The 13,161-nt window shown below is 33.8% G+C and overlaps 1 protein-coding gene across 2 annotated transcripts in view; it reads left to right on the top strand.

The window, feature by feature from the left end:
• Positions 1–13,161, top strand: part of LOC109847049 — a 78,843-nt gene that overhangs the window by 23,771 nt on the left and 41,911 nt on the right. The window contains exons 1-6 of one of the 2 annotated variants that reach the window (XM_020416295.1): positions 3,468–3,513; positions 3,629–3,778; positions 4,567–4,630; positions 6,485–6,586; positions 10,684–10,878; positions 10,950–11,077. In XM_020416295.1, coding sequence (XP_020271884.1) covers positions 3,690–3,778; positions 4,567–4,630; positions 6,485–6,586; positions 10,684–10,878; positions 10,950–11,077 — 578 coding nt within the window. In that variant the 5' untranslated portion in view covers positions 3,468–3,513; positions 3,629–3,689. Of the gene's footprint in view, positions 1–3,467; positions 3,514–3,628; positions 3,779–4,566; positions 4,631–6,484; positions 6,587–10,683; positions 10,879–10,949; positions 11,078–13,161 lie in introns of those variants that run through there. The other variant, XM_020416294.1, reaches the window with a different exon arrangement.

Below are 13,161 nucleotides of genomic sequence, written 5' to 3' on the forward strand. Positions count from 1 at the left end.
GACTACTATTAACATTAGTCAACTACTCTGTTATGAAACAGACTCTGTGAAACGCATCAGGTAAAGAAGTAGTCGACTACTCTCTCTATTAGTCGACTACTCTAAGTTTAACAGAAGTCACAAATCTCAAACTTTTGATGTGTTATGTTTTATTCTCAAACAAAACTTGTTTAATTCACACGCAACTTAGAAAAAAAGGGTTTTTGTCCTTTGAAAACAATTATCATAGATTAATTCACATGATTCGACTCCTGAATTAACACTAATTAAGGTTTTACATCATAATTATCCATATTCTCGCATAACACATGAATTTAAGACATGAATTAACTCGGACATAATTATATCTGAACATGAAACAGGGATTAACTGACTTAAACACGTTCATGTTATTGTGATCTGACAATCTAAGGTTCAAACATGATTAATCTACAAGAAGACTTAATTTATTATCAAATTAGGATTTTACACATGAGTTAGACTTTGATTATCATATTAAAACGAAATTAATATTTACCCTAATGATCATGATCATATTTCTAACATAAACAACAAGGAAAAACATTAGATCTAACAGGGATCACAGATCTATTATCAAAAATCTATTCTTTTTATTTTATGAAACTAAGAAAAGGCATGAAGAACATTGATTTAATCACTTTAAATCTTATAATTACTAAGGGTGCAGGAACGGGTGAAGATGATTTTGCCTTAGAGTGTTGCTGGAGTCCTCAAACATGTGTGTGCAAGATCCTTCTTCAACCACGATGCCAAAACTTCGCCTTCCTCTTGACAAAAGCCTCAAAACTCACAAACTAGGTTTAGGATTTGAGAAGCAAGGTGGTTGCTGTTCTCACTAATTTTCTCTCTGAAAAAAGGGTTTAAACATGTATGAAAAGAGATATAGCAACCTGGGTTCGGATATAAACCAAATCCAACCCGAAATCTGAAAGAAAAACTGGAAACGGCCCCGGTAGTCGACTACTACTCAGAGTAGTCGACTACTAAGCTGGTTAGTCGACTACTCTGAGTAGTAGTCGACTACTAACAGCCCAGAAATAGGTTTGTGCATGTTTTCGTGCATGTTTTCCATCTTTACTCACATATATCATGTTTTCGTGCATGTTTTCCATCTTTACTCACATATATACATTGGATTGATCTCAAATCAATCCCTAACATACTCAAACATTAGAATATGTTATTTATCACCATATAACATAATAATTATTATTTATCACATAATATTCAAATTCACGGGGTTTTACAAGATTATCCAATAATTCCAGTCTAATGGGATAGATTACCATCATTGGATCATGTAAATCAGAAAACAACCCTTACCTCTCCAAGACAAAGACTGAGAGTTACTGACATGTACATGTACTCGTGCATATACCCTAGTGTTTATGGACAAATAGTTAATTGAACAAAATTGAATGGTTGTAATATGTTTGAAATTGGGTAATTATATCAGGTCTCTGTTTATGGTATATTTGCTCCAAACTGTACTCAGTGAATACCATTGTCTAAGGTGTCTTTTTGCATTGTGATGTGCTCAAAACTTTGGCAAAAAGCGGTGGCCAAGTTTGAGACATTTTATTTGAGGACACTAGATATCTTTTCTTTTTTTGCACTAATAAATGTGAAAGCTAACAAAATGCCAGCCTAGTTCCTCACAAATGAAAAGCTTCACTCAAAACGAAAGACATGAGGGAGGGGCTTACATGTTATCTAATGGCGCCTTCCTTCACAAGTCTTCACCATACTGCTGCTTGTCTCTCCTCTCTTATTTTGACATCCACGTTAGGATATCAATTGACTGTGATGCCCTTGGCAAGATCACGACAATTGTTTAGAGCTCCAGTAAATGTGATGGTGCAATGATGATGAAGTGCTCTCTAGTTGAAACAATTTGGTCTCTGATGATATAGGAAAGATATAATCACGGAAAAAAAACATTTGTTGAAGTCCATATGTCATCGCTGTGATCTTGTGGGCATGATATCACTATTTTGACCTTGCCGGAGCCTTGTGTTAAAACAGCAACCTTAATTATATGACTGCTACAATCTTGTCAAGACCTGTTTCCTTACTGCCACTACTTTCTCTTTGTTTTCGATGCAATTCCAAAATTAGTTCGGACATGATCACAAATTTGTTATAAAATATACAACCTGAAAACTTTTCCTCTTTGTTCGAGGATGCTTATTTTTGTTAGATATCTTGAGCAGACTGTGTCAAACCATTTGGAGTACTGAATAAATCTCAAGAGAAGATTGTGAGCTGGTTTATCTAACTGGATCATGAAGATCTTTGAGTATTAGCACATAAATACCAAAACCTTGGCCACGTTTTAAACAAACTTAAAGTGGATCTTCACTGAACTTCGATACAAAAAGTTTTTTGACGCTCGCTCGTGTAGACCTTCCATTAGACACTTTAAAATTTTTGAAAAAAATTCCCATATGTGACATGCGTGATATATTTTAGACTATTACGATTGAAATGCAGCAAAAGAGAATTTTTTTTGTTCATCTAAGAATTTTCTTTATCTTGCGATGATTGAGATAGAGGAGAGGGAAATGGGGACATTAGTGTGAAAGCATAAGGTGGTGGTCATGGTGGTGGGTTTGAGACGGATGGTAAGTTTTCGATAGGAAATAGGAGATAGAGGAGAGGAGGATGTTAGAAGTAACTAATGGCAGATAAAGAGTTGAGGTTCAAGCCAGAAATTTAAAGATGGTGGGTTTGTGGGAGGGATGGTGTGTTTGGGGAGGAGGGAGACATGACGTAAGTAAAGAAAGCTAAGAGGTTGAAATTTAGAGGGATGACGACAGAAAAAGACCTTGGGTATCAAAGTGGGGCAAAATGTGATCGAGGCATATATGTGACTATTTTTCTTTTCATATTGCAGAGAATTCTGCCTTTCATGAGAGAGCAAAACCCGTTGGAGTAGATTTCTATCTTGCCTTAGCAAAATTTGAGATCTGATGTATCATCTAGACTATACATGTCTTCTACTAATCAGTTACAAATATGAGCTTCTAGGGAAATTGAGTGTTCAATCTTTTTGTGTCAAGATGGGATGTACTATATACCTGTGCAGTCTGAGGGAACTGTTAGGAAATAGTTATTTTCTAAAAATCTTGTAGGTAAAACAAACTCTCCATTTCTCTTAGGCGTCTTTATTATGATTAGAGGCTTTTATTCATATTGCAGAGTGTTCTGCCTTACGTTAGAGAGGAAAACACATTGAAATTGATCAACATCTTGTATAACAAAAGGTGATAGGTGAATATATTATCTAGAATGGGTTAGCTAAAAGCAAGTTTCCATTTCTAGAATGAAGGGCAGAATACTTCAAAAATGTTTAGGTAAATCTAACACTCCGTTTCTCTTAGGCGACTATATTGTGATGACCAGAGGCTTTTATTCATATTGCAGAGTGTTCTGCCTTTCATTAGAGAGCAATACACATTGAAGTTGATCTACATCTTGTCTAACAAAAAGGTGATAGATGAATGTATCAGTCACATGAACACTCATTTGTTACCATTTTATACTTGTTTCCATGGCTCTATTTACTATGCAGTTCTTACTACTTATATTGCTCTTGGTTTCATAGGTATGGACGTTATAGGCCACCTCAGGACTCTCTATCCCAGAAGTTGAATGGATGGCAAAGAATGTGGTGGCGATATGCGTTGGAATCCGTTTTAGCAGATGTTCGTAAGAAGTTGAAGAAGACTTCTTGGAGCAACTTTGGGAGACGAATGTGAGTCTCATATACATTAATTCGTTTCTGCTGTTATAGAAGTTTAGGTGATTCTTGTGTTTGTCATTTAGTACCAGATTCCACATTCTGTCATTCATTCTAACAATACACTCGATTGTGGCTGAATTAATTTTTTTTCATTGCCACACTAACATAGCTAGCTTGCTAGTCTTTGGAAGCATGACATTGTAAACTTTCTATGACTTGGATATAAAAAAATCTTTTAATTAGAATTTCCTTTTTTGTTATAAATGATTTAAAAGAGTTTTTAAGGCACTGAAGCTTATTTTATTATGGTGATTATTATACAGCTCTATGCCTAAGAATTTTTAAGGCATTGGTTTATCATACATGCCATTTAAATATCCTTTCCTACAAGCCATACAACAACTTACTTGGCACACGTTTTGAATTTTCTGCTTCATGAATTTCTTTTGCAATATATTTTCAATTTTTTATGCACTAGTTGCGTGTCACATGTAGAGATTAGAGAAGTATGCCACTTTTATTTTAGGATATACATGTTGGAATTTATTATTATTGTCATTCTTGCAATATCTTCACTACTGTTGTGTAAATATTCTTTAACCATTAAATAGGTGGAAACTAATCACATTAAATTATGACATTGCCACAACAATTTTGCCTTGAAAATTTTCTTATCCACCAACAATGTTGTTTCCATCCGTATGTTTATCAGCGAACTTGTTACTAATTCTTTAATTTGTCATTTATATAATCTAGTTTATATTTCATATCACATTCTTGATTGCATTTTGTAATTTCAGAAGCCAATGTAGGCGATATGTCAATTTGTATAAAAGAAAATTGGAACTGCTTCAGCAAGAACAGGTGAGCCTCCCAAGGCTCTTGGGCTCACTCTATTTTTCATGTGTTCATAGTCGGAATTTTCTTTCCATTCCTCTGCAGATTGGATTGTTTTAAGAATACAACTATTTTTGCTTATTAGCATTTTTTTTTAACTCGCACGATAGATGATAAAATTCTCAACTGATTGTCAGACTCAAGAATTAGTTTCATATTTTCAATCGTATTTTTCATAAAACATGTTGAATTACTAATCATTATCTTTCTTCGTTTTAAGAAAGTTGTGGGTATGGCATCCGAATTTTTCAATGATGGTAATTAAGAAGTTGCGCCACTTTCTATGCGGCAGTCCGTTTTGTAATTACTCCAATCATTAGGCATGTGTTTGAAAAAGCCATTAAAGCTATCTGGTTGAGATATTTGTGTATATTTTACTGCCCTTTATTGTACATATGTAGCACATGTATGTATACATGCAACACATATGCATACATAAATTGTGGTCCAAGCATACATGTTTAAAGTCTAATATATACACATTTATGTGTGTCTTGTTTCTTGTTGTCCATATAAATATATTCGTATTACATGCATTTCTTTATGCAGACAAACATGATAAAATTGGGATTGATGCTTTGTATCTGTTGTTGTTTTATGTGCACTGACATATGCACATGCAAATCTATTTAGATACATAAGTCACTGCATGTTTTCTTATTTAAGAATGTTGATTTGATGTACTATATATTATGGAGAAATAAGTAGTAGATGCTTGCAGCCTTGATAGACTTTCCAATTTGAATTCACAATTGAAATAATTGGCACAGAATAAGGGTTCTTCTACCAGGAATTTATATTCTTTTTTAGCACTTCTCTCCCATATATGTAGAGCGTGCCAGTTTTAAAGTAGGTAGATCTCTTATTATATTTTACACTTCATGGGATGATGTTATAGATTAACCAAGCACTAGGATATCGTAAGCCAACAATATTAGCTATTTCTTAGATGTCATGTATATACCTGCAGGTTACAAACTGCATGCATATAATTTTTATGATGTTTTGTAATGTTAATTAGGGATGGAACTGGATATGACATCCTACTGTAACTAGGATGTTATAGAATCTTAGGTTAGATAGTGGTCATAAAAGTTTCTGGCAATTATGAGATTATTGAATGCCCATCAGGCTGAATGAAAAATTTATATGATGGTCATATATTTTATATACTTTAATGGACTTAAATGTCAAGAAAGTACGGAAAAATCTGCCAAACACTTACTGTAACCGGGCTGTGAATGTGAAGGTAGATTCTTGGTCATAGGCTTAACATAGGATATGGAATGAGTAAACTCACAAGAAGCTATGGGTAGCTTTCAGTTGAGTGCATAGGATAAGATGTGCAGGAGTCGTCTGAGATAATCATGACAACAATTCCAACTGTCTGACAATTTATAGTTTGATTCACTACGCCCTTTGAAGAACTCCTGTAGCCTATGATTTACTGACCTGGGCATCGATGTTGTTTCCTGACATGTTATATAGGGACGAACTTCAAACAAGATGTACGACAATATGTGCATCTTTTATATGAATGTATAAATGTGATTGATATAATGCTTTTGTTCTGTTGAAATTCACATATGGCAGCACCTAATTTCAGTAAAACAATCTAGAACAATTTAGGTCTGTCATAAGGGGCAACAAACTGTTGTAGTGGTATCATGTCCTTATGTGCCAGACAAAACTATTTTTGGTTGCATGCAGGGTGTGTGCATGCATATACTGCACGTGAATGGTTTATTTATAGTTGAATCTTGTTTTTCTAATCAAAATATTCTTTGATTATTACTTATTTTGTCAAATTTCTGTTCGAAGCTCATTAACAAAGATATTCTGACTGAGCTGGAGAAGATGGACAAAGAATGCGATATTGATGATATCCTAAATTTCAGGTGTCTAGCAGAGCAAGAATTACAGGTATAAGAATGTTTCATTGTTACATATATTTCACTGAATTTTTGCTACATATTCATTGAAATTTCTGGTGAAAACCTGTAATGTCATCATCTTTAATGATAGCAACATTCGTCTAGGATCACAAGTTCTATAGTGGTTGGCCAAGTGCATTCAATATATTTGATTAATTAGTTATGGAATCAACTTCTTATTCTGTTTTGAAGTTGTCTACAATGTTTGTCATGATTTTATTATAGTTTCTATTGCTGTATTAGAGATGCGAATGGCTTGTTCATAGTATAGTCTATGCGATGTTCTCAAAGTACCTACCACTACACAAAAACTTGGAAGTTGTGATGAGGGTTGATGGTTATATTTTTATAATCGAACATCTAGGGTTGAGGGTTATAACACTATTCTCACATGCCATTGCAAGTTGATTGCCCTTTTATGGGCCGAATCATGCACTCACAACTCTATCAAGTTTTTTTTAAGAATCCGTTTTAAAATTGTGGCCAATAAGATTTGAACCCGGTTTGCTCTGATACCATGAAGTTCTTGCCATTACACAAAAACTCCAAAGTTGTGAGAGTTGAGGGTTATAATTTTATATTCTAACATATATTCTTTAAATTGTTGATTCTGCACCATCTAGAAACTAAAATGTTCTTTTGCGCAGGCATGCTGATTTATAGTATTCAGGGTTGCGCAGATGATTTGAGATGAAAAGGAGTTCCATAGGATTTTTGATGTGGTAGAGTTAGGACTTGTTAAAAAGTAAATTTATTCAACTGGTCTATTTTAGGTTATGTTTAGGGAAAATTAAGTCTAATCTTCTGTTAGATTTTTTTTGAAAATTCTACATCAAATAAAAGTACCTATAAACATAAAATAATCATCAAATATCAAGTTGACTATGTAACGGTAAAGTCTACAAGTTACTATATTTTACCTTCTTCTTTTCCATCTAATTCCATTTGCCTTGGGAGCTGTTACGTTTAATTTATGTACAATGCATCCTAAACAAGTTTGAATAGATTTTTTTTTTAATGTTCTATGATTATTAGTCTTATGCAAGTCAAGTTGCAGCTGGTTGTATGCTCTGTTCTAATTTTAGCTACAATCAATTAGCCCGATGATATGAAAAAATTTCATATTATCTTTTTATATCTACATTTTGGTTTTATCATGATATGTACAATAGAAGCTTGTACATTTTTAAAAAATTGTCTTCCACATAAAATAGAAAAGGATCATATTTTTTGGTGAAATCTTGAAGATTGAAAAGAGAGAGATGGCGAAGCAAGCAAGGCATTTGAATAGGTTTTTATCTTGGCTGAAAATGTAGTCAATGACTGTCATTGGAGGGAGAGTGTTCCTCAGTTTTCCTCTTGATTCTAGTAGTCAAGATGGTTATTATTTTGTACTTGAACAATGCTTAAATTTCAATTTCTATTGGTGCCAGATCCTATGTTGAAGTAAATAGTAACATCTAATGACTTGTTCTTTCAAGAAGTGACAAAGAATCTTATTGAGAGCAAAGAATATGTTGCGATGTGAAGTGATAGATCTTCGAACTGTGAACAACACGAATAAGGATACTTTTCTATTATAAGCTGCCTGGTAATTTGTGAAATACATGATGTTGATGGCTTATAAGTAAAATGGATAAGGATACTTTCATGTTATACGTTGCTTGATAATTTATGAAACAGATGATGTTGATGGCTTATAGGTAAAGTGGATGTCCTTGTTAGTGCTAAAGTTGAGATTGAAATCAATGACGGAGTAAACTCAGCAAAAATTAATCAGTCCTCAAACCAAGCCATGATAGATCTTCCGCATAAGGCAGCAAAGTAAAGAACTTGGGTTTTGTTGAAGGAAGAATAGATTTTGAGGGAATGTTCTTTGTAACATTTTCTTGATTTCGAGGTAGACAGAGATGATGTTCACTTTGATAGTTGGGACTTTAATAACGGTAATGTGATGATTAGGATGCAATGAGAGTAGCAGAAAGGAAGGTACTATTGCTCTTGATGGATCTTCTCTTCTAACCATACGTGACAGCCCCTGTAAAGTTTCATATACCATTCACAAACTTCACAAATTATTCTATATTTAACATTTTTTGCGGAAAAAATTGCAAGAAAACTGAGATATAAATTAGTATTAATCTCCCTAATTGACTTAGAAAAATAATGAATACAATCCCTCAAAGTAATCTCTCTCTAACCGACTTAGAAAAAGAAATTACAATTTTTTTATCGGTTTCGCGATTTACAAAAGAGAGAAGAATAAATGAAGATCATTCTCTTTGTTTAATACTGGGTTCTTCGCGGTGTCGATGGAAGTTTGATTCTTGTATCCCGTTAATGATTCGAACGCTTCGCTTCGTGGAACTTCGTCTTCACTTCTTGACTTAACGTCTTGGAAAAACTTGCAAAACAAGTTTAGAACTCTGGATGAGTTTAGAACTCTGCAAGAGAGGTGATTTCAAAAAGGAATTTCAATCCTTTTATTCGAAATAAGCCAACGAATTTTCTCTCTAATAGCCGATCTCAAAGATAGCCAACTCAAGATGATCTAAAAGCCAACCCCTTTTTCAACTATAAATTAGCTATTTATAGGGTTTAAGAGGTGTAACCGACCCCTTAATTTGCTCCATAATGGGGGTTTAATCGCCCCATTAAGTGAGGAAAACGATTATGAACCGTTCAAATTATGTTTGAAATAGTCAAACGCGAGGTTCGCGTTCTAGAGTGAGCCTCGCGTTCAGTTCTGTGAAATGCGGGGGTGACCCTCGCTTTTGAGGTTTGGAACGCGAGGGTGTGACTTTTGCGTTTGGTTTGGAACGCGGGGGTGTGACCCTTGCGTTTGGGTTTGAAAAGATTGTCAATTGTAATCTCTTCTTCAAATTCTGTAAGGATTGTCAGCTTGTAATCCTTGCATTTGGCTCTTGGAAATATGAGAGTCGTCAATTTGTAACTCTCGTATGTTATTGTGAAGATCGTCAAATTGTGTCTTTCATTGTCAACGTTTTGTGAGGATCAACTATCTGTAGTAATTTTTAGACAATCTACAAACATACATGCATTTTCTCTAATTTATCAAGTTCAAATAAGAAATGAAGTCCTCAAGGTGACTCCGTACCTGAACCAATCAACAAAAACCTCAAAAACCAGGAATTTCTTCATACACATCACACTATTTGTGGTGGACCTTCATGGTAGCCAGTGTCAGAATCACCATAACAACATCCCTTAAACACCAAATAACTTACTCTTATACTTATTTGACACAATACTACTGAGAAAGTAAAATTTAATTTTTTTAGATATACTTGTCTTTGGTTTTAGAGTTTTGAAGATAATTAGGAGAAGATAGACTTTTTTAGGATTCCTGGATGTAATGGAAAGTTATAAAAAGTGTTTTTGGAGCATGTTCTTAAAAAAAATAAAAAAGGTTGTTTTAGGTTAAGTTTGTGATATAGTTTACACTTCAATTAAGAGAACTAGAATGATAGAAGGAAATAATGTTTTACACCACTCTTTTTGAAGTTTTCACACCTAAGATTCTCCTTCACACCATAGATGAATTTCTCTTCCACACCATAAGCTAATAATTGGCAAGTTGAAAATGAAAGATCTTCTCTTTGAAGATTATGCTTTTTAATTCTATAATTTGTCATGTCTTTAGCCAAAAATCCTAGAAATAAACATGGGCTTGTTGTTTTGAAACTGAGAAGTACGTTGGGTCAAAAACGGGTCTAATCAGAAAATTTCTAAAAATTAAATAAAAATGATATTAAGAGAACATAAAAAATAAAGTAATCTAACCTAAAACTTCTAAATGAACTTAGGTTTCTTGTTGGTTACAGTTATAGCCTTGGTAATTTTATTGATTTCGTAGTATTAATTGATTTTACCATCTTTGCTGATTTTTAGTATATGTTGGTAATCGAAACCTTTAGGAGGTTGGCGACTATGCCACGCGAAGCATATACTATTTCTCGGTGTTATATCAATACTTATTGTCTCTATCAGTAGTCATCTTCGTTACTCTGGGTCTATATCTTCTTGGTCTGTTTGCTTAATTGTTTTCTTTTCATGTTTTTGCAGGATCTTTTGAGCTCAAGATCTTCTAACATGTCAACAAATGATTATGTACATTATCAAGCAAAACAACATAGTACTGACCAATTAGCCAACAGAGAACGTGGTTGGCTAAATTGGTTGTCCCTTGGCATGCTAGGAGCTGGTGGAACAGCTGACTCCAGTTCATTTGCTGGTGTCATAACTGATGAGATCATAAAGGTACTTTTGTTTATGTTAATTGCTTGGATCTGCTCATTGTCTTGGACTCTTATTTTTGTCCTCTTGCACAGGATATATATGATGCTACTGAGTTTCATCCGATGCCTTCTTCTGGTGGGGATTCCTCAGAAAGTGATAAACTTTGTTCATTTTCTATCAAGCTCAACATTTGTCAAATTCTGTTTACAATTAGCACAAGGTACTCTTGTCATCTTGCAAATTTGTCTATTATAAATTAGAGAATATTGTGATTTTTGCTCTATTTATGGTTAGGTGGAAAATGAAATTGACGTTAACTTGTTGAATTTGAATTCAATCCTCGATTTCTAGTGTTCAGATATATAGTATTGTTCGGCTTAACCTTGATCTACTCTTTAATGTATATGCTGAATCCGTTACATAATTGTGGATGAAAATGGTGACTTGTTCAAACTAAGTTGCAATTCCATCTTTTTTTCTATTTATTTAATACAATTTGAATCTTGTAAAGGAGGAGAATGCTTTTGTTCCAAGAGACTTATAATTAGTAGAACAAAAACATAATTTATGGATTGACGTTTTTAGTAAAACTATGAAGAGGAATGCGTGTATAGTGCATATTGACAGTCAAGAAATATCTAAGAGTAGTTATTCTTGTTATTTTGGATCCTTTATTCATAATGACAGTGAGCTTGAAAATGTGATTCATCCAAACTAATTAAGGTCGTAAAATGGAGTTTTCTGGAGTTTCATGAGACCGTAGAGCAGCTTTGCAATTGAGGAAACTTTTACTCGATAGTTATAAGACTAATAATGCTTTATGCATAATAATGTTGTGTAACTTAAACCAACGTGCATAAGAAATGAATGTAGAGGAAATAACAATGACAAATTTTTAAAATAGACAATTTTAAAAATTTAATTAGCAAAATAGATAAGATATTTAATTAGCAAAATAGATTAACTCCCGACAAAGGTGGTTGAAAGTTGATCTATTTTGCTAATTAATTATGTTTCTAGTCTACTTTGCTCTTAAATGTACAAATTTGTCCATTTCAAAAATTTATCTATTAACAAACCAAAATGCAACAAACCTGTTACTTTTCATGTCAAATCATTGTATGGTTACGCTCTTGACTTTTGATGGGAATCTGGTGGACTGTAGTTATTTTGTCAATGTATCTGATCTCGTTGCTGTTTGGGGGAAAAATGTTCTGAAAAAAGAACTAATCTTACATATGTACTTTTAATCTTTTGCTTCCTTTTTAAATTCAAACTTTAAAATTTTATTGTGGTCAATCTTTGCTATATGATGCGTAGTGTTGAAGGAAACAATAGTCCTGTCAACAAGTCATCTGAAGGAGAGGACCCAACATGGACTCATTTACATCCTCATTTAACATTATATATAATATAATATATATACACACACACACCCACACCCACGCGTTTGTAGGGAGGGGATACTAGTACTGCATGGATTTTCGATGCTGTTGTCATGTGTTGAGCTTTTAGTTGCTTGCACAAACACCGTAGGTTAGTAGTTTTACGGGACAATTGGGCTTGACTCAAAAAATAAAAAGAGAAGGTTTAAATGGGAATTGCACTCTCATTTTGTCTTCTTATTCTTCCCTTCTACTTCCTAATCTCTCTCTAATATTCTTTAGATTGAAATTTTGTGAGCTATCTATTCTTTTTTTATGGATCGGTTGAGAAGACAAGCCATGAGTTTGTGTTGACTTTTACTAATTGATTTGAAGAAGATGAGCTAGCGAGATGAGGATGGAGCTAGAGAGATGAGGAGGGATGTAGGAAGAAGAGATGCCTTTTTGAGCAGGGTTTTTTTTCCTTTTCTTTTAATTGGCTTGAAAAAGTTCAGTGAAAGAGAGAAAGAAGGGGAGGATGAAAAGTGCAATTTTCATTGTGACTATTCTCTTTTTAAACTCAAAAGTCTAATTATTCGCCTAAAATTATCTAAATTCTTCAATAGATAGCAACTTGACATGTGGCAGCCATATAAGAAATTTAGCACCGCTAAGTTATTTCTAGGTCTTTTTTCTCTCTATATATAAATGTACAGATAGTAATGGGTAATGCTTGGTACCTTTGATACCAAACACAAAATTGGTGCTTGATAGTAATATGATCACTTCTCAGCCACTTATTTAATAAGTGAATAATCAAGTGGAGACCATTTTTAAATGGGCACCTTTAAATATGTGGATGAGTACCAAGCACCAATTCGATGTTTGGTACCAAACATGCCCATTTTTCACACACGCACTTGTCGCTACTAAGGACCTT

The sequence above is a fragment of the Asparagus officinalis genome, chromosome 7 (assembly GCF_001876935.1).
Source record: "Asparagus officinalis chromosome 7, Aspof.V1, whole genome shotgun sequence".
NCBI lineage: Eukaryota > Viridiplantae > Streptophyta > Magnoliopsida > Asparagales > Asparagaceae > Asparagus > Asparagus officinalis.